This window comes from Antedon bifida, chromosome 2, assembly GCF_963402885.1.
Source record: "Antedon bifida chromosome 2, ecAntBifi1.1, whole genome shotgun sequence".
NCBI lineage: Eukaryota > Metazoa > Echinodermata > Crinoidea > Comatulida > Antedonidae > Antedon > Antedon bifida.
In genome coordinates, this window is record NC_136227.1 from 35,387,023 (window position 1) to 35,410,331 (window position 23,309).

Sequence of the window (23,309 nt, forward strand, 5' to 3'; positions counted from 1 at the left end):
CATTTTATTCAATCAACAGAATTATTTATTCTGTTCAATTGTTGAATTGATTGAAATTATTACTATATATGTATTATGTATTGTTATATGTAAAGACGAAAATGTTTAGTGATTATTTTTTACTTATCACCACTCAATGAATCATCGATCACAGAAGTCTGATAACAATGGGTTTCTGCTTACTTATTATTGCGCGTGTGACCCAGTGTTTGAGGTCACACAAGAAACCGATAAGAGAAAAGTTTCAAAAATGGCGTTCCGCATTGATGGTGATAGTAAACAATGATATAATGGAAATAAAACGTTGTGATATTTTGAAAATAACATAAAAACATAGGCATGTCGAAGACGGTTCAAAAGGTAGGTTAGAGTACAATACTTCGTAATTACAATTTACTTCCAATGCAAGGTGAGAGGGAAGATTATGACGAGAATATTTTGACAGGTACGTGTGGTAAATTCCTCATTCATCAGGTGGGTGTGAAGCGAGACTTGTTTTGAAACCACCGAGGAAAGGGGCGTCCGTGGGCATGCATGGCCTAAGCTAGGCCTATGTTTCTTATCCATACAGGGCCTAGGTTTTAGATGTGTTAAATTAAGATTGAGAATGCATTTTTTTTTTAAAACTAGTATAGGCTAGTCAATCATATTTTTTACATACAAAAAAATATAGGCCTTAGGCCTATGCTTTATTTTTTACTCTTTTTTAGTTTGTAATTAAGTATTTCTTCATTACTCCATGGTTTCTTATTAATGAAATTAAGTAGGCCTACTTCTACTAGATCTGTGTTCTAATCTAGTTTACTGTCTATTTAGAATAATAATTTACTTCGTATTAATTTGCTTCGTGTGTCCAGTGATTTAATCTGTATAATATAATAGCTAAAAAATAATGAAAACAATAATAATTATTAAGAAAAATAGTAAGTACTTATAAACCATTTTCTGTTCAAATGAAGGTTTGGGAAGAGTTTATTCCAAATAAAAGTCTTATAATACATTAATTACTGATCTGTAATTGCGATAGTGATTGTTAATATTATTAAATAAAATAAAGTAATAGTAAATAAAGTTTCAAAAACTGAATGCTAGACAAGAATTATTTTGTTAACCCTTTTTCCAGATGGACGGAGAGGTGTCACTCTCCAAAAAGTTGAAGGATGAAGGCCTTGAAAGTACCTCAAGTGATAAAGAGAAGATGCAGAAGGTTTGGAAGTGGTACAAGAAGGCAGACAATGAGCTGAAGTCTGCAAGAAAAGAGATTGAAGAATTGAAGAAGCAGCAGGCTCAGGAAATGAAAGAGGTATGCAACAGGGCAAAGCAAACCAACAAATTGTGTTTCAATCTATTTTTACTTTGTTAATGTTCTGTGATAGCAGAGAGGTATACCTCCCTGGCCATAGTGTCTTTGTATATGTTCTCCTCCTGTCATTGTGGCTTTATTTGAGTCACCCCCTAAACACAGATTTTGGTAACGCTGTTGCAGTTATAATGTGTGATGTGTATTAATGTCTATAATACAAATTTTGAGGTGGGCTTATAAATCTAAAAATGACTTGCACAACAGCAGGGTGAGCTTATTCCAGAATCTTATCCAGTTTGTTAATTAATTTTTTCTTTGTCCTACATATAAACTATAAACATAATGTTAGTAAGCTCTTTAAATGGTTTGTCCATTTTGTTTTATCATGTCAAATATGTGTTGTACTGTATTTTTTTAACATGAAATATAAACAAAATGAATAAAAAAAAGAAAATATTGAATTTTTGATGCAACAATTAGAATTCAATTTCCTTTTGGTTTCACTCTTTTGAAAGGTTTTATGTTTTTCTATATTTTATCCTAATTTTATCTTTAATCGCCTTACTGCCTACTATTTGTTAGTAAAATCTCCTACAGTAATATTGTAATTCTCAAAAACAAGTCATTGACTCATTTTGTATCTTGTTTCTTTACACTGTTTTCAGGTTGAGAATTATGTGGAACATATTAGAAATCTATCAGAAGAAAGAGAAGTACTGACACAAGAATTTGAAAAAGAGAATGAACGTCTAAAAGATGAGAATGAAACGTTGAAGAAAGAACTTGCAGGTGATAATAAGGAGATAGCCATGCTTCTACAACAGGTAGGAAACTAATCGCCACTTGTTTCTAAGTTTTAGAACAATTCATGTAGGCCTACAATATAGATACTGTACATAGACACAGAGTTTGTTGATTCTTTTGGGTGAAAATGGGTTAATTAAATTGTGAGTTAATTTCCCGAAAGATTGTAATCAAAACGGTACTAGGTTTGGTCTACTAGCGTTCCTGCTCCCAACTAGTCATCCATTCATAGAAGCCTTGATGAAGTAAGCCTATCTGGTGGTGACTATAGAATGGTCCTGAGTGACATTAAAATCCACCTTGTTTGACATACATGTAACACATGAACTTTAAAACACATGAACATACTGTATGTTAGCATTAATTCTCATTATATAACATTACAAAATAAATAAGGTGCATTCAAATATATAACATTACAAGATAAACTAGTTGCATTCAAATTGGGTACTTCAAGTGGAGTGTATTTAGTTTAATTAAACCTTTTGTGATACTTATTTTTCATTATAGTACCTCAGTTCAATTGAAAGCAAAGTCGCAATAATGAATTATATTTAAACCCAAACTAGCATCAGTTTGTGTGCACTTAGTAAACACTGTACTAAAGGCTTAGTTGTGTGATACCATGTGATGTCATGTATACAAACACTCTGCATTGTATGTTGTGTTGTGATAGTAAAGGAATCTTATTGTTTTGTTAGAAAGCAATCATGATTCAGTTGAAAGCTAAGAAGAGTATTGAAAATAGTGTTCGGTAATAAAAATAAAAGAAAAGCTCGAGATTTAAATATTTTTTATGATAGTTTTATTCAAAATAAATATTTCCTTTAAAAAATTAAATATGGTAATATTTTAATAGAGAGTTAAACAAAAATCTGCAATTTACAAGAACATTTTTTAGATTTCAAACACAATTACTAAGTTTTATGATGAAATTAAATTTGAGCATAAAACTTTGATACTGAGATACAGTACCAGCCACAAACTATTTCTATATAATTTATGTGTTTGTAGAGTAGTCCATGGGGTTTGAGTTGAATTACAAATACTTAGAAGTTTGCAGTCTTATCGATTGAATGATTGTATAACAATACAATGTGTTGTCTTTGTAATTCAATGACAACAATATAAGATGTAAGCCTTTTAACCTCTTTTGTTTAAAAACAAAACACAATGCTAAACCTTGGTTTTATTCAAACTCAGTCATCATCATAGGGGAGCAATTGGTTATGTGGTTCATAAAATGAAGCATTTCAATACATGCTTTGTGTCACAGTCACATTTTAACACATTAAATTCTTTGTTATGTTATACACTGTTGATGATAAGTTGTATGAGATGATTTAGAAGAGAATGAAATGAGATCAGAGAATGTTACTGTATCTAGTGTATTTAAGACTTAGTAACATAATTTTTAAAAGTTGATATATCAGTTTGGATGGAATACTGTAGATAGTGAAGCAATAATTATGATAATTTCATCACATGCTTCTTACAGTTGGTCTATAAGTACCTCCATGAAGATTATTGACAAAATCCATTTAATATATTGTATTGAATGAATACTGTAGAGAATGTTCGAGAAACACATGTTGTACTGCAAACTTGTGACAGTAACTTTACTAATGTTTTTTGCCATGCAAAGCTAAAACAAGATACTATATTCTTGTAATTCTTGACATATGAAACCTTCGCTTCCATTTAATTATCATTTGAGTCCCACCCATCAGTTCCAAGAAAAGTGTGCTTTAATTGTTGTATGTTTATGTCTTGTCATATTGTATTTTTTTTAGGGTCCCTAATGATCAGCTTCGGCTGGATGAACCACCCTTGTAAAATATTAACAAAATAAACTGACCAAAGTAGGACAAACTGACTAAAATAGGACAAACTGACCAAAGTAGGACAAACTGACTAAAATAGGACAAACTGACCAGAGTAGGACAAACTGACTAAAATAGGACAAGCTGACCAAAGTAGGGCAAACTGACTAAAGTAGGACAAACTGACCAATTTATATATTATTAGGTTATAATACAGTAGTCTTTAACATCTTACAGGAGGGTCTTGAGGACATTGCGAGTGGAACACAAAGTGAACAAATTGCTTACCTTCTGGTTGAAAGAGCCAAGCTTCTTGATGACCTGGATATGGAACGGAAAAAGAAGGCCCAGGTTGGCAACTATCTGGATAACAAGAAGGTGGAACGACTGGAAAGAGAAAAGAGAAGATTGGATGATGAACTTAAGAAAGAAAAAGAAAATTCAAAGAAGATTCTGGAATCAAATGCTAAGGTATTCATTGTTGTGAATCTTTCTTCTCATTCCCATCAACTGCAATCATATTAAATTGTTGACGTTTTTAATTTTATATTTTTATTACACCAACAGCATGGAATACAAAAAAGTCCATTACCAGATTAAAACCACTATGCACTTATTTCAATACACTTTGTTAAGCTCTGTCTACACTGTCAAACTAGTTTGACAAAAAAAGTGGCAGTAATATTCCCAAATATGGTAGTGGTATGATATCATCATGTCCATATATTGGCACATCACATTATTTTGTCACATAAAGTTTGATAGTGTGGACAGAGCTTAAGAAGTAAAGAGAAGGAATAACAACTGCCTCATATGATTGTAGTGTACAACTGTGTGGTATGACGGTCAATGTTATTTAATTTGTTTTTTCTACAGCTTCATGAAGAACAGTTAAAGATAATGCAGACACGTCGGGACAAACTTGAGCAGGAGAACAGAGAACTGAAAGCAAAATTAAAGGGACTGGAGTCACATGTGTCAGAGTTGTCAACTGATCTGGATAAAACAGAGTCCGAGAAATATGCACATGCTAATAAAGCCTTACAACAGCAGAAACAAGGTACAATGACGGGACACCTTCACACTGAATAATAGTTTTAAAATGAGTGTAAATAGTAAAACTACTTGCTATTTATTGTAGAGGAACCCAATAGTTTTAATCAGAAAGTCTAGATGCAAATATTTTATACAGAATTTTGATTTGTTGAAATTGCATTTATAGAAACTTCATTGCTGAAGAAAGCAGGTTTGGAAAACTCTCAATTAAAGGAATCTCGTAAACGACTCGAACTTGAAATGACGACGATGAAACATCGGTTGAAGACGAGCGAGGAAGAAAAAACATCTCTAGATACAAAGGTAAGGAACAGGAAATTTGCAGAAAACCTTAAAAAAAGTCTTGAGTTTATCAATTTATGATTTAAAATTATTTTTTATTGATAGGTTGAATTGAATTTTTATAATTGTGAACTTTATTCTCTATGGACCATTACGTAGAGATTGTAATAATAATATTTATTTGGTTACTCTCCTTTAAAGCTGAGAAACATTCATTACAAAAATACATAATTACATTATATAGATAGAGTATTCACTTCTGTATCTCAATATTACTGACTTGAAGAGTGAGCCCTCTGTTGGTGGACAACAAAATTAATTTAATTTTCGTTGATGGATTTGCATAGTGTTTGCTTGATATTATTGATATTAGTACAATTAGAATATGTGGAATTTGGTTTACATCAGTAGTTCATTCAACTCTCCCAATACCTGATGCCCATGGGCTGGTTTGGTTTTCTGGAAAGTCTCTGTATTCTTGAATGGTAAAAAAAGAATTTTAGACCTCAAGAAAAAGATCTGATTTTTGGGAGGGTTTATGGTTTCAGAGAGTCGAGTATTGGGAGAGTCAACTGTACTTTGTTAATAAACACAAAATATCAATTTCTAATATTGATTGAAATTTGAGCAACAAAACAGATTTGATTTTTTTTGCAAATTTGAATTTTTATTAAGTCGCCAAAGCCAGAATTGTTTAGGTCGAGAAATGTCTAAAATTCTAATACAGTACCATTTAAAAGTACATTCAAAGAAAATGTAAACTAGCCTAGAGGGGTCACTAGCCTAGTGGATAATTAGTGGTGGTGGGTGGTCACTAGCCTAAGGGGTCACTTTTAAGAGAGTATAGACTCTGTATATAGAATATAAAAATCAACTTACTTTAAACTGTAGATAATTTTTTTTTTACCTTCATCTGGAAGTGATCAGTTCACGCTTAGCTCCAGTTCTATCTTTTAACCAAAGCTGTGTTAACATGCATCATTCCACTCCCATTGCAACATTCGTTTTGAAGACAAATACAATAACTTTCTTTAATGTATTTCTATAAAAATCCACAGAGAAAAATAATTTATCCACATTAATATCCATCACAATGAAATCAGTTTGATTTGATAGATTTTCTTAAATAAATTTTTGCCTAAGCATATTGTGGATGTATGCTAAATGGAATAAACGCTGTATAGTGATATTAAGAACAAAATGTGATGTTGAACCTTGAAAATCAGAATATAATCACTTGAGTGCACATATTATTCAACTGTATTGTAACTATAGCAATTAATAATTGTTTGTGTGATCACAAGTTTTAGTATCAATATGTTTTTAGTTACCATGGAAACTCAAGTCATTCATAACTCACCCTTCTTTTAATATTAGTAGTCATTAAAATGGTGTTACCTCAATAAAAAAAAAGTTGTTAAAAGATGTTACAATTTTGAGAACGGTTGTTAAAGTTTTTTGCTTATTGTAAATTTGAAAGGTATTTTTTTTCCTGTGATGACTTGCTAAAAGGCTATATAATTCAAGATACAAATTCTGTGTTATATTATGAATACCAAATTAGCATTCTTTTGACGTTCTACACATGCTTCTCCCTTAGGGATGGTGATATTTTACATACTGAATTATTCATTTTTATTTTCGTATGTAAATCTTAGATACTGTATAGGAAATATTATGAAATAATCTACCTCACTCCATTTTAGAATGTATTTAAAATAAAAACTAAAAATCATATCTTCTCTTATTAATAGCCTGACCTGTACCTTTTCGATACTGTCTCTTTATTTATTTTTTTTCAATTTATTTATTTGTTTTTAATGCTCGCCCACCTCAAGATGTTTGTCTTCATCTTTCCAGGCATCTGCCTTCATTCTCTGACCTATTATCATTATATTATATGCATTGCATTCTTCCTTTCCTTTTTTGTCAGAGTTTGTAAATACATGTTATGAAATAAACAACTGATCAAGTAGATTCAGATTTATAACACCCATAAAATGATTTGTAATTATTATTGTAGTGTGTGTATAAATCAATATTAACATCAATGTCTCTACCCATAGGCAGTGGCGTAACGCACCTGGCAAAGGCCCCTGGTTTAGCGCTTCTAATGGAGCCTTCAACACTGGGTAGTTGCAGTGGACTGTTCATGCTTTAGGGCCCCTGGGTTTAGCCAGTGAGCGCTCATAGCCAGTGAGCGCTCATAGCCATTATGCCACTGCCCATATGTTCTTCTTGATAACTACTCACATTTAAAATCCTTTCATTCATCATGAACTATTATCTCATTATAGATTCGTGAGCTGCAAACATCATTAGACGATGAGAAGAAGAAACGAAGCAGTCATGAAGCCACGATCATCAAACTTCGAGCTTTAATTGACAAAAACAAAAAACAACTTAATAAACTTGAGGTAAAAATGACGATAAAATAGGAATAGGGAATGCGTTTGTAAATAAAATGTAGGGGACGGGAAAACCTGGCCTCCTCAATATTGGTAAATAAAATTTACAAGTTACACTCTCAACACAGCCTAAATCCTTGATCTACCTCTGCAAGGAACCGGATCTAGGAAAATCTCCCTTGACTAGAAATACTGGCGTTAGTGCTTTAACGTCATTGAATATAGTGACCCTGTCACTATATGGTTTTTTAAAAATGTACAAATATAATATTACCGTTTTAAATCATCTTTAATAACTTTGCAGGAAACAAATAAGACTGTAAAAGACGATAAAAAGGCCTTAGAACTGAAACTAGAATACATGGAGAAGGATATTGAAAGTTTAAAGGGAAAAGAACATAATTTAACAAGTCAAATGGTAACAAGATTATTTTTTTATATTGTTTAGTTTTAAAAAAAAAACCATTTATTATGTTATTAAAAGCACTTATGTATATGTTGAACTATGTGGAGAACTAAACAAAATTTTATTTTATTCCATTTTTTTTTTTTTCGAAAAAAAACCAATACAAAATAAGTTACATCTTTTATATCACTGACTTACATAATTTTGTTTGTGAACCTACAGTACTACATTTTCAAAATATGTTTTATGTAAACTTAGATGTGAAACTTACCATGTATTAAACTATTTCTGCAGGAAAGCAAGACAAAAACTGAAAGAGACCTTTTAGAAAAACAACAGAACGAGCTACAGCGTCTGAAAGAAGAAAACCAAAAGGTGATAATGGAACACAAGAGCGCCCTCGACCTGCTGCAGAGGGAAAAGAAAAGAGCGAAAGAGCTAGACAACCGAGGATCAGCGAGCGAACAAGAGTGGCGGCGGAGACTGAGGGAAAGTGAAGAGAGGGAGCGAGAACTGGCCAAAAAGGTGAGCGGGAAAAAAAACATTCTTAAAATAACAAAATGAAGCAGATACTAACTAATTAAAAACTTGCCTCCTGAACATTGAATTAAGAAATTCTTTTATGAACCCTTTTTACATTTTTTTTACAATGTCACTATAGTAATTTTCAGTTAACATTTGCCGTTTTTAAATTCATGAGGTTTGTTTTTATTTCAATTATATTCCTTCATAATTAGTTGGATGACCTACGTGCTGACCTTGTGTCTGCACGTGAGGACACGTCCACAAGTCGTACAGACTTCACGAAAATGCAGAACGAAATTCATGAGGTAACACGAGTCAAATAAGCCATTTACTTCCATTTAATACCTGCGGCTGTGGTGAATTGGTTTAACATTGTGGGTTGCATGTACGTTTTTCAATCCTGCATGTATTACCTTTCATGGAATTATTTTTGTTTGGTAATTTAGGGGTATAGGGTATATTTTGACATCAGATGCGGATTTAAGGTCTCGCATCATTTGCATGTGCGAAGATCACCCGTGTAATGATTGGTACTTTATCTTATATAACTAACAGTCAACTCCCCCAATACCATTACTTCCTAAACATAACTCTTTACAAAATGTCAACTGAAATTTCTTTCTGAAAATCTGATTTTCTATGGGTCAGGCCAAGGGTGTAAGATATTGGAAGAGTAGTTGCTTAGATGGTTTTTAAGAGGTGTTTTAATTGGTGGTAGGGGTACCTTAATTGGTGGTAGGGAAACATAAGATGCATGGAATACCTCTGACACAGCAAGCTATATAAGAACAATGAAATACCTACACAACCTTTGTTACCACTGCTTTCCTGTATGTACCCATATTGTGAAGGACCTGTCGCCTGTCAGTGTCTGTCAATTGTGGATTTTAATCAGGGAAGAGTAAATTCACTCTTCCCTGATTTTAATTATTCTCCAGAGAACAGCCTGGTACAATGAAGACTAGGTGGATTATGCACTACAATAAAATGGTTTCTGGAAATTAAACTTAAGTTTATTAACAAATTGAATTAATACATTAGGTGGAATCATAATACATTTTACAATAAGGTTCAATGGTTGATAATAATTGAATTAATAAATAATAATAATTTTGTGTTTGAAGGATATTAATTGCATGCATAAAATGAAGCTTAACAAACCTGACTTCTGACCTTACTAATGTTATGCGTATCCTGTGAGTTGCAGTTTTAACCTTTTTGTGAAGAAAAACTAAAACTAAAAATAAAAAATATAAATATTTCTTTTTATGAACCAATAAAGTGAAATAAAAAGGTTATGAGGACCCTTAAGGGTTAAAAGAAATAAGTAACTAACTTACTTCTCCATGTTAAATTAATAGACCTACCCAAAAATAATTATAGAATAATAATCGGTAGTTTGTCAGGATGTGTTACAGGTCCAGCTTTCGAGGTTATATTGAACAACGCCATCTATCTTTGGTTTAAAATATCCATCTAAAATATTGGAATAAAATGTATTTTTTTTTAGCAGTAGTAATTTGTACTAAAAATCACCCATTATGTATCACCCAATATTTATAAGTGTGTTTTATGCTTTAAATTATCATGTTCGTTTGTTAGGAGCTTTCAACGAGTCAAACTGAAAACCGTCAACTACGCGAACAGATGGCGCGAGAGAAAGCGCTAATGGAAGACGCAGAGTCGCGAAACAAACGGATCAACCAAGAGCTGGAGAAACTGATTGATGATTTGAAGAAAGATCGTGATGTTCTAGCCCGAGAATTACAGACTATGATCTCGAAGGATCAACAGGCTAACATGCTGGTTGGTGAGGCTGATAAACTGCTTCTAGACAAGAAAGACTTGCAAGAACAGGTAGGTCTACAGCTCACCAAATTTGTGTTTTTAAATTTTTCCGACAGAATTAGTTTTACTTTTATACCAGTATTCACACAACTAGTATTTCCAATAGAGATTATTTATACTATAATAGGAAATATTGTCTTAAATCATCTTAAAGCCTCTATTATTTAAAAAAAATGAAAAAAAAATGTTGAATAAACAAAAATTACTATCGATTGTTTTATTTATATATTTCAACAATATTTTATGAGGGTAGTTCGTCCAGCCGAAGCTGATCATTAGGGACCCTCAAAACCCTCAAAAGAATTGCTTACTACTACTTACCCAATGCATGAGTCGCTAAGAAAATACCCAACTAATTTGTGCATGTCAAGTTACCTTACTTTACCTTACCTGTATGTTCGAAGTCACTGTATGTTGTCTTCAGTCCATTTGTTTAATTATTTTCATCCTTCTATTCATCCAGATTGTTTTGTTTAATTTAACCGTTTTATATGTAAAGCTCTGTCTACACTATCAAACTAGTTTGATAAGAAAAGTGTGATGTGCCCAAATATGGTAGTGATATTCTCAAATATGGTAGTGATATGACATCATCGTGACCATATGGACACATCACATTTTGTTGTCACATAAAGTTTGATAGTGTAGACAGAGCTTTACTAACTCACAGAGCCTCTAAAGACATGACAGACTAGTATATCAATAAAGAAGGAATACGTTGTCAAAGTTGTTTGGATCGCCAGGAAACATTGTTATCAAATTTCTAAAGATGTATGATCAATTATCATTTAGTAATTTTACTTGCTCCATTAATTTACCATCTATGTTTACTCAAAAAATCAAATAATATACATATTTAGATACATAATTATAGGTATCCCTAGCACGCCTTAGTAGTTGATTATTTGTTGAATCCGGAAAGCGATTAAAGAAGGTGCATTGGCAGCTGTCTACGTCTTGCCAAAAGATTTGGTCAAAAGAAAGCAGAATTTCTTTTTAATTCCTATTGACGTTGGTTAATACAAAATAAATAATTGCACTTAATTACAGTGTGTGGATCAGTCTTGGCTGATCTAAAATTAATAGTTGATGAAAAAAAAAGATTTTTTTTTGTAAAATAATTCTGGATGAATATACAATAAAATCTATAGATATTTAAAACAAAGAATGAATATTGAATAGTAAAATATACATACACACCATTGTTTGGATGCTGAGTGCTGCAACTCGTCATGTTGTATCTAAGTTCATCAAGACTTAATAAAAATACACTAAAATAAGGAAAACACATTGATAATATAACATTAATTTATATATTATATTAAACAAACATTTACTGTACATTTGGTACCATTACAATAGCTATAGATAACAAAGAATGAATATTAAATAGTAAAATACACATAACATACACACCATTGTTTGGATGCTGAGTGCTTGCAACTCGTTATTCTGTATCAAAGTGCATCTTTTAAGACAGTGATACACATTATAAAAAGGGATTATTCATTAACAAACTTGAAGGATCTACTCATGGAGTAGAGCAGGTGGTTGCCATGGTAATAGCATCCTTGCCATCCCATCAAGTTGACAATTGTAACACCATTTTATTCAATAGGTCTTAAAATCGAAGGTCAGTATAATTTACAATAATTAATGCTTTAAATAAGAACCTCTCAAAATCAACTTATTTTAATAATCCCCATTAAATATGTTTAAAAGTGCTCATGGCCTCGATTAGTGCTGTGTATTCCAATGTCATTTTCACTGTCTATTTGAAACATGATAATAATTATATACTGTTTATACAGAAGTTGACCATTAAATTATATAATACTTAATACTTAAATATACTTTTTTCTAACTAAAGACCACTCAAGTGATAATAATGTGACCAACCAACCTACAAGATAAATTTATTTCCCGTTCTAACTTACAGTGACCTGTCATCTAAGCTTTATCAAGAAGAAATAAAATCATGATGGTCATTTAATGGTCAGTTAATGGTCTAATGGTCAATTGATGGTTATTTTTGTTTGTTTTGGATTATGATTCAATATTTTCCTAGATACCTTGTGTTCGCTGCTCACAATTGAGTTTACAATGGAATTTTGTTTCCAAGTTGTTATTCTTTTAAAGGTAGTTGAATTCTATTGTTTGATTTTGTTCATGATTTCAATTCATAATTGAAATCTTCTATGATACGCTTCACTGATTTCTACTCCATCCGCTTGTGTATAGTAACCCCTAGCAACAATTCTTTCCAGGTCCCTAACTTGTAAAGTGTCATTCTTTTTGTCCCTATTGTAAATTGACATACAGTAACCAAAAATGAAAAGAATTGATATTCTTCTGTCAGAGTTAAAATCAGTCACGCTTGTATGATTGGTGTGGGAAGATTGAATAATTATGAAATTGATCTGTAAGTTTATTAAACTGCGATTGAAAAGGATGGTTCTAACCTTAAATATTTTTATCGTTGTGAAGTGTGTGCCCAAATATTTTATGAGAATAGCAAGGTTTGTTAATAGTCTAGTTGTTGTTCTATTGAGGCTGTTTTGCCAAACATAGTGGAATTGTCACAAGTATATTTATGGAGTTTGTGTTGGAAAAAATGTACTTTTGTACTGCATTTACTTTATTACTATTGTAGAGTAATTTAGTTCACAGAAGATAAAGTATTGTTAATATAATATGAAACTTATAGTTGTACTGTACATTATAAGGTAGTAGTAATTGTCACCAGGGCCATAGACAAGCATCAACTGTGCAGACAAGTGCAAAAACGGAGAAAGAAATGTTCAACAATGTGTTTCGGAAATGGAGAATGCTCCACCTGTCCGTATATTATAGTTTATCATTAATTCCACTGATGTAAAATACATCACCTAATAGATTACTGTAATCCAGCTAATAGAACGTTCAAAGGTCAGCTCACTTATCTGCTTTTATGGAAAGTTCATCTGCACTCTCTGTTGATGCAAGAAAGATTATTTATTTGAAAGTGTCGATCAACGTGGTCTGTATTATTATCAACTCTACTTACATCTTTTCGCACACAAGACTTCTTATTGATTTGTACTCAAGTTATCAGGTGTTCCTCACAAACCATTGAGAATCTGTTATACTCCATTGAATTAATAATCTATTAATTTGCATTTTAAGATTTTCATTTCTGGTAATTAAATCACATTTTGCGTGTTTGTATTTTGTTCATAGTTGGATTCTAGTAAGAGACGTAATACTCAGTTATCTGATGAGCTGCAGTTAGACAGGACTAAAATAACTGGTAAGTTGGATACAGACTTAGTTAATTTGTAATGTCAAAATGCTTTATTAAAAATGGCTATGTTATTACAGTATGTCCAATGTTAACCAATAATTTTACTGTTAATTTTTATATATTCTACATAATTTTATATAAAACTCTCCTCCACCAGTTATTTTGTTCATTCATTTATTTATTTGGTCAAAAAAATTCCAATAACAATTTATACAATAACAATGTATGAGTACTGTACAAGATTACAAGCAATACACTAGAAATGGTAGTTAGATATTGGGAAGAAGACTCCATTTAGTTATGCCTATTTAAAAATGTTTACAATACAGTGTTTATTACAAAAAAGTGTTTTTTTAAAGAATTGTTAGATAATTTGCGTACAGATTTTGACCGTCCAGGAAACTGCATTTAACTACTTTCAGAAGACTGAAGAAGTCCCTATTAATACTATTATCATTATCTTTTCAGATTTGACTTCTGAGATTGCCTTCCTCAAAGAAAAACTGAAACTATCGGAAGGATCAGTGAAACAATTGAAAGAGGAAATCAATCAGAAGTCTTTGGAAGTTTCAAGGAACCACGATATCTCTAGCCAAGGACAGGTAATGTTGATATTAATTTGTTTTTAATTTTAATGTTATCCATACAAATGGAGATAGTGTTTGCTTCTGTGTGTTTTTAGTAAATTCTAAGTTGAAGAGACATAAATATACAACATGACAAAATGCATCTTATTTTAATTTCAATTTAAAGAGAGATATTGAAGAACTTGAATGTAAACTGGTACGTGCTTCAATTTCAATCCAACTTTGATTCTGTAATGTGTGTACTAAACTGTACCATTAGTATCATTTCATTAACTCACAATCTAAAGCTCTGTCTACACTATCAAACTAGTTTGAAAAAGTTTGATGTGCCCAAATATGGTAGTGATATGCCCAAATATGGTAGTGATATGCCCAAATATGGTAGTGATATGCCCAAATATGGTAGTGATATGACATCATCATGTCAATATATGGGCACATCACATTTTTTTGTCACATAAAGTTTGATATTGTAGACAGAGCTTTATTCATGAAAATGTTATTGAACGTTAACAAATGGAAAAATCATGCACTTCATATCATCATTTGAATTATTCTAAACAGTGGTTTGTTTGCTGGTAATTTTTACATGCACAAAAAAATGTGTGATGTGCCCAAATATGGTAGCGATATACTCAAATATGGTAGTGATATTATTTCTTCATGTCCATATATGGGCACATCACATATGATAAACAACTGATTGAGAGAAGCCCCTGCAATTTTGTTATTTATCTTAAAATTAGAGCACTATTCAGATTTAAGATAAAACTTATTTATTATATTTAAATTTTTTATATTATAGTATTTATCATTCATCAGTAGTGTTCAAATTATTATTTGATAATATTAATACATTGTAATATGACTAACTTAATTGTATCATCTAATATTAACAATCCTATATACTGTATTATTATTATGTTGAAAGAGATAAAACAGAAATATTGTCTTGGATTCTTGATATAAAAACCTCCTTATCATTTCGTCTACTGGTGAACAATGAAAGTATATCATTAAATTATACTATCTACATGAGCTTGATACTATCTGCATGAGCTTAATAGTCATCTAGTAGGTCTTGCACAATAAATAGTCATTTTCCCGATCATCAGGATTCAGGAAGAAAATGATTTTTCTGTATACAATTCTTTGCATAATAGATACGTGTACATATTTATTACTGGTTAACGTAAAGAATTATATACAGATATTTAATATAAAACCAGATATAAACATTTTTCGAAGAAAACAATTTTTCATGCAGATGTTAGTGGAAAAAATGTAAAATACTTACTGTATATGAAATATTTTCGTTTACCTTTTAGACCAACATGGATGTTGAGATTGTTCGTGTACAACGTGAAATGATTTCTGAACGTGAGAAATTTGGTCGTGAGAACAACGAATTGAAGTGGCAGCTGGACCGTGCCGATCGAAAAAAAAAAGATTTACAAGAAACTATTTCAGAGAAAAACGAAGTAAGATTACATAATATTTATTTCTAAAAACACATCTCCTCCTGAGCCTCCATAGTAAAATAAGGTGACAGTACCTATTTCACCCTGAACATTTTGTGATAATAAAACTTTAATGATCTTGTAGGAAGTAAGTCAACTGCGGAAGGAGAACACTCGACTGTGTGGCGTCACAAATACCGGTGACAGCAGACTTGAAGATGAGATCAGACTGCGGAACGATGTGGAAGGACGAAACAAAGTATTAGAAGAAGAAATGACCAAGGTAAAGTTTGTCATATTCTTTCACTTTTTTTTTAAACAGTCCAAGAAAAAAAAACATACATTTATAGTAAAGTTAAATGGTAACGATAATAGGAGCTGTTTCAGGGATTGGGAATAGAAGTAAAAGAACTTGTCTTATACCAACCCCTAAACAGAAAAAAAAAGAAAAATAATGACATATCATCATGTCATAAAACTGAATAACAGGAAAAAAGCAGACATTTCACATTTTATATCTGTTTTGAGATTTTCAGATCTGTTATCCTGTCTTTTCAGGTTTTCATATCTTTATATCCCCTGTTTTGTTTGAAATTTTACGATCTGATATCGATTGTTTTAAGATCCTATATCCTCTTTTTAATTGATAAATCCTTTTAGCTGGTCATTTAAAAAAGGAGATTAATAATAATGTGCATTGTTTGTCTTTAAATCATTACTCAAAAGATGTGTGACAAACAAAGTAGGTGGCATGCCTTTAACCAATCAGATTCCTTTTTACTTTACTTGACAAACAAGTCATTCTGATTGGTTGATAATTGTATTGAACCTGTGCCATTGAGGGCAGCATGTCATAATCCATATTCACTGTGAAATACAGTCAGCTCACAACCATTGTTTTAATTAGCCATCTAGATTTATGTTTATAACTGTTCTTTCAAAGTTATAGTAGAACCTAAGGAACTTAATAATCAAGTCTCTTTGTGTCATTTGTAGCCTAGGAGAATTCCAGCTGGTTAACTTAGCAGTATCTAGTAGCCATGGATAACTATTATTTGGTTGTTTGTGTTTTGTTTCCTCTTAGTTATGGAATCAGATGAAAGATCTTCTAGAGAAGTTAACAAATAGTGAGGCAGCAAGGCAGGAATTGGAGACAGAAATAGACAGAGTAAGTAACATACAATTGAGTAAAATTGTCAGAAATGTGTTATAGTATAAAGCAATTATTTAGCCGAGTTAAAATCTAATTGATGAAGCAGAAAACAATTCTGGATAAGTAGGTCATGTGCATTTAAAGAACCTAGTACATCTTTAGAGACGAGTGGGGGTTACCCCGGTGTACAGTCTTTGACTGAAAAGGTTACCCAGTATAGATAAATAACAAATTCAATTCAAATGATAATTCTGTACGAATTTAATCTTTAAACATAAACAGCAAAATAACACAATTCGTCTGAGAGATTCTGAATTTGAACGTCACAAAGCAGAGGTCAACGTATCATCGACCGCTCTTGGTAAAGTTCAACACAGAGCACAATCTGCTGAGAGACGGGTATGTCAGATAATGATGTTTCAGATTTTTTTCCAAACCCTTGGTCGAATGTTGTAACTTAGCCATCGACTGCTAACATGTTGTACTTCCCTTATACCTAATACAGGGGTGGATCCAAGGGGACTGCTCCTAAATTTTGCAAATTTTATTGCAAAAGATAGGACATCAAATTAAGCTCAGCCCTTCAATCACCATTTTTAGGGACTCTCTATTTCTAAATCCTGGATCCGCCACTGTAATATCAACCAACAATGCCAAATTTGTTGAAATGAACATTTACACTATATACTATTCATTGGTCAACTCACTTGTTACGTCTACCTCCTTATGTTGTTGTGTCAGTACTGTGGGAATCTTGCTTAATAGGGAGGTTTCAGCAACTTACGGATATGATAATGTTCATAATTTCATATAAACTTGAATATATGATCCATATTAAAAAACTGATGAAAAGCAAATGATTTAATAGATTCCAGAGTTACAGCAAGAGGTCGATGACATGTCACTTAAGCTTCAAACGGCGGAACAACAGTTGAAGGACTACGAAGCAACACGTATAGAGGTACAGAACTGTAGAGAAGAAATACTCAAATATAAGTCACAAATACAAGAGGATAGAATTCAAAGGTGTGTAATTAATATTGTAAACAATTTAGAAACTAAATTTATGTTCAGATTCTTGTAAGATCTAGGCTACAGTAGTTTGTTTATGCCAAACTCTATTCATATGTTTAACACTGGTGTCTCTAGAATGTAATTTGTTTAACCTTTTTAAGATTTTTAATGTTACTGTTTTGTACTTTTACATTTTTTTTCATTTTTCAGTCTGTTTATGATATGTATTTTTTAATCGGATTGCTGACAACCGACATTTCTTTGTTTTTTACAAAGACAAATAAAGTTTTTTGTATCTGTATGTTACGTTACATCAAGAAAAGTTTATATTAATGACAAACGCTTGTTATTTATTCTAAAAATGTAGTCTAAAAATAAAATATGTTTGGATCATATTTTGGATCTTAATAAACTACTAGTGTATTACTAGTTCTAATCTAGTTTCTTCGTTTTAATTATTATTAATAACAAAATAAATTATTAGTGTGCAGATCAAAGGATATTTTTCATAAATTCTAGAGTACTTACCTTGAGGATGTAATTTTGATTTGTTTTAATACAGTTGTTTCCAAAAACCTTTAGGAATATAGAAAATTGATATCTTTAAATTTGACTTATAATTCACTTCTTGTATTTTATTTATTATCAGGTCGTTACAAAATCAGCATATAGAGGAGCTCAAAAGCCAGTTGGATTTCTTTCGCAACAAAGAAGATCAACTTCACCACAATAACTCAGAATTGAAACACAAATACCTTGAAACACAGAACAAACTTCATACAATTGAGGACCAAAATAAATCTATTAGTGAAATGGTCAGTTTCTCCTCCTCCACTCTTTCCTCTCCAAATCAAAGTCGAATCATTTAAACCCTGGCAAAATGTCTATTTACATCATTTCACCATATTTGGTGCATTTGTTTTAGTAATTTCAACTATTATAACATAATAATCTCTGATCGGTTCACATCAATATGTAACAGTATTTTTATGTTTTTTTCAGCAAAGTGTATCTGAGAAAAATAAGCAAGTGCTGTCAGACCAACTGTCAAGCTTAAGGAACCAGGTTGATAGGCTGCAGATGGAAGTGTTCCAGACGACGGAGAAACTTCAACTACAGATGCACAAGTATGACGATCAAAAGCGCCACCACAGGAGCAAATTACAAGCAGCGAGGTAAAGTTGATGATTTACAAACTGTTTATTCTTTTATTATTATACATTGTACATCTGGCTGACCTTTGACATTTGTAAATATCATTGCTTCTTTAGTATTGCCCAGGTCACTTATGTTCAGTAGCTTAAGGAGTATTATTAAAGGCAGATTCACACTAAGTCATTGAATGACACAAACAACAAACAACTATAAATAATGAGGCTGAAATTTGTGTCTAAAAGCAATGAAGTTCAGTGAAATGCAACTGAAATGTATAAATAACAGTTAATGAAAGATATATTGTATTTCCTTCACAAAAAATAATTTTGTTGTTGAATATGCCAATTTAATGTCACATAATAATTATTCTCTTTGTAGTTAAATACTGTATTTAATTATTGTTCTTTTTTTACTTTTATTAGAGAGATTTTTACAAGACATAAATTGATTTTGACCGAGAGTTTGAACAAGTTACAAGAGGAGCTAACGAATGCCAAACGAGAGTTACAGCATGAACAACAATGGAAGAATAACATGGACACCAATCACAAACAATTGCTGTCAGAGCATAGGGAACTCCTTGCTAAGTATGATGTAGTTGTATTGTCTTTAATAAGTAAAATCTATGCTTGTTAACTCTCTTGTAATTATATACTTGTATTATGTTTCTACTACTACATTTTATTTTGTTGAAAGTGGAGTTGTGGCTTGGTGGTTATGATGCTTGTCTACTACTCCAAGGGTCCTGGGTTCAAGTCCCGTCACATGTCAGGATTTTTTCTAAGGACCAAATTACTCCACTCCCAAAGACTTGTAATAATACTTTGTTTATGTAGAGCATCTTGCGTATATGTTTGTGTTGTGAACCTCTGAGGGTCCCTAATGATTAGCAATAGCTGGATGGATCACCCTCATTAAATATGGTAAAAAAAAAACCAAAAAAAAACACTTAAATACAATAGTAAAACATACACAATTTGTATTCTAGAGACAAAATGTTAAAAAGTTAATGAAAAATCAAAAACCAAACAAATTAACAAATGTTAAACAAACAAAATTGAAAATGTTTGTTTTATAGATTTAGTGAAAATGAAGAGTTAACAAGAGACCAATCTCGTAACCTAGCAACAATGGAGTATCGTTTAAAGTTCTTGGAGCATGAGAACGGAGTGCTTCAAGAAAGAGTGGATGTGTTGAGCAAACAACGTATCGCACTCGAAAAGCTAGTCAGGGAATATCGCTTGGAAAAACAGAAAGAAGTATGTACAATAAATTAATTTTTGTTCTTTATCTTATCTTCCCAGAACAATTATGAATGTCATATAACAAAAATATTTTACTTAATTTTGCATCAATATATTATTTTCTTGTAGGAAATTAACAAAGCAGTTTTGCCTAGCAGTTTGCCAATAACTCACCCAATGTCATCATTTAGCTATGGAGCGCCAAAAGGGTCATTAAGCAGTGGACTTGGAAACTCCATGAGGTATTACATCATGATATTAAGTTTTTATAGACACTGTGGTTATTTTTTTTACCACAAATAGTACTATCGCTGTTGTATTGTCAGTTTTAGTGGATTGATTTCATTTTGTCAGTGTTGTTTTGAAACATAAATTATTTTATTTTATTCGTAGCTACGCACCATCATTAGATCTGTCTAGCCATCGGCCTGAAGGTCTGCTTACGGTACGTTCACCGGGGTCTGCTGGGTATTCTCCACACATCAACGGCTACGTGAACAATGCTCGTAATCTTTCCAGCACTGGAAGAACGCTGGACAATGAGAGCACTGAGGTCGACTCCGAATCGTAAATTTGTACTGAGATCTATTACCAGTCATTACATACTCCTATGTTTATTAGTATTTAGAGTAAAGGCAATCTAACAACAGGACACTGAGCTTGCCTTGCTAAGATAGGAACTTGTAACAGTCCTTTGATCTTATGTCTGGCTGCGACAAATACCAATTATACTGTACTATGTGTGTACCAAGGTGAGCAGTGTCTGCAAGGGAACTGATTGTGTCGCAGCCACAGATAAACCCTTTGATCTCCAGAGCTCAGCATCCTGTTGTTAGATTGCCTTGATTAGACACAGACCTTTTGCACTGTGTTTTGTTACAATTGGCAAAAGAGTGTTTAGAAATCTTGAAGAAGACTTTTGAGGAGTTTATATGAATAACTGCTTTTAATATCTCATAATGTTTTATATATTGTTTGTAGATCTGTTGTATTTGTTTTTTTGTATTGTTATATTGCATGAGGAATTTTCCTCAAAGATTGAAAAGGGTAATGTTTATGGTCAACTGGAGTTCCACAGAAAGTGGTTAAAAGTGGTTACATAAGAAAAGACTCCTGACAAACTTCAAATGTAGTAATGTAGGTTGAGATATTTTAAAATTAAAAATTAATTGATTATATGTTGTAATCGCGTACTATGAGTAGAGTACACACTATGTGCCAATATTTTGTATCCGTCCAGATATGAATTAATGTAATAATAATTATTACAGTTGAATTTACAGTCAGTACAGTTGGTATATTTATTTCCGTCCAGCGACAATATAATATTGCCTTGATTTTGATATGTGTTGTTAGTCCGTCCAGAAACAGATATCGGAAAAAACTTGAATTTATAATATTATAATAATGACATTAATGTGCAAAAGCAACACCTTGAAAAGAATAACACCAAACTACTAGTCGTTTGTGCGGGAGGAGTGGCGTACCCCCCACAAACATACACACTTAGTGGAGTCTGGCCCAAACGCTAAGGAAATGGAGATGGGCACCACGGCCGTTAGCATTAGCTTAGGTTTCAACTTTACCTTACTAGTATATTAATTAGCTATTGGTATTTATATGTAGTACAATTTGTGATGAATTTTTATATTTTTATTATATTATTTTATACACAAATGTAACCTGCCCTGCCCTTATTTATGCTGTATGGTATTATGATGCAATTTCAATATGCAACCATGTCTCATTTTAGTTGTTAGCTACACTTTGACAAATGAAATAATGCCCATTTGAGAAACTGTTATTTCTATTTACAATTCAACATTTTTATTTAAAAATTGTAAAATATTATTGTGTGTACTTGTAAGTATTTTGTATGTACGCATACAGGGTTTTTTGTAGTATTTTTTAAATATTTATAATAGAATTTAACAAAAACAGAGTGTTTGGTGTTTAATGTATCATAAATTTAAATTGATTCCTAGTATGATGATTTAATAATAATAATATAAATGTAGTACTAGAAATACTGTACAATAAAATGCCACTTAATAGGGGTGTCTCCTGAAAAGAAGTTGGCCGTAGTGTTAAAACATTTTTTGCCTTGTTAATTTCACAGGAGTTTCCCCCTTAATGGGCGTGCCAAAGGACCTTTAAAAGTAAAAGAATGTTCAGAAACAATAAAAATATCAAAAATTATAACTTTTTTACATTTGATATGATCAATTAATAATTTGATGATTGAAAAATTATGCAAAATATGAACATGTGTAATGTTAAAGCAAAACAATTAATTTCAATAAATTGGCCGCAATTTTTAAACTCAATTTGTTTTACAAAAAGGTAGATATACATAAATATGTAAGAACAAATGTACGTATGTACTTATTATGCAAGATACATTAAAAAAAATATTTATTTGTATATTGGAAACGATTTATTGCTGAATTTGTAATTTTTCTATGATTTGTATACAAATATTGCTTTAAGTATGAGTGAATCTTTATTGAAAATATCGGGGTTAAAATTGTAATAGATGGAACCATTTTAAGTGTCCAGTTTGTAAACAGTGTTTCAATGCAGGTAGTTGGAAAGACAGTATAGAGTTCCAGGCTATGTCCAGTCAAATCGAAGATAGTAGTAGAGTTATATAATATTATATGAAATGTGTAGAAAGAAATTTGGGGTTGATTTATTTAACCCTTTCATATTTAACTTTTTGTGGTCAATTTAGCTGGCACTGGGTTTATTTGATTAAAAGTCCATGTTTCAAGAGTATTACACCCATTGTAAACCAGAAATTTGTTGTTTGTGTTCTTAAAATATAGGCCTAGCTTTTCATGGATGCTCTTTTCTTCAAGATATGGCAAATATTTTACTTAAGATGTAATTGTGATGTGTGCTTAATAAATGTATTTTGTAATAAAATCTACATTTCTAGGAATTCAAGTTGTTGTC

General features: G+C 31.7%; 1 protein-coding gene across 2 annotated transcripts; it reads left to right on the forward strand.

Annotated features, from left to right (window-relative positions):
• The first annotated feature begins 218 nt into the window (after positions 1 to 218).
• On the forward strand, positions 219 to 23,278 carry LOC144834872 (uncharacterized). 2 transcript variants are annotated; one of them, XM_078689843.1, is made up of 24 exons: positions 219 to 360; positions 1,124 to 1,303; positions 1,969 to 2,127; positions 4,168 to 4,401; positions 4,807 to 4,990; positions 5,153 to 5,289; positions 7,566 to 7,685; positions 7,981 to 8,094; positions 8,377 to 8,607; positions 10,210 to 10,464; positions 13,675 to 13,744; positions 14,207 to 14,340; positions 14,492 to 14,521; positions 15,654 to 15,806; positions 15,931 to 16,068; positions 16,870 to 16,953; positions 17,221 to 17,337; positions 17,807 to 17,964; positions 18,602 to 18,767; positions 18,955 to 19,127; positions 19,530 to 19,694; positions 20,186 to 20,366; positions 20,481 to 20,593; positions 20,745 to 23,278. In XM_078689843.1, the coding sequence occupies exons 1-24, from the start codon at positions 340 to 342 to the stop codon at positions 20,920 to 20,922; spliced, it is 3,495 nt and encodes a 1,164-aa protein (XP_078545969.1). In that variant the 5' UTR covers positions 219 to 339; the 3' UTR covers positions 20,923 to 23,278. The 2 variants fall into 2 exon arrangements, with proteins under 2 accessions (XP_078545969.1, XP_078545970.1); XM_078689844.1 differs by lacking the exon at positions 14,492 to 14,521.
• Positions 23,279 to 23,309: the final 31 nt, after the last annotated feature.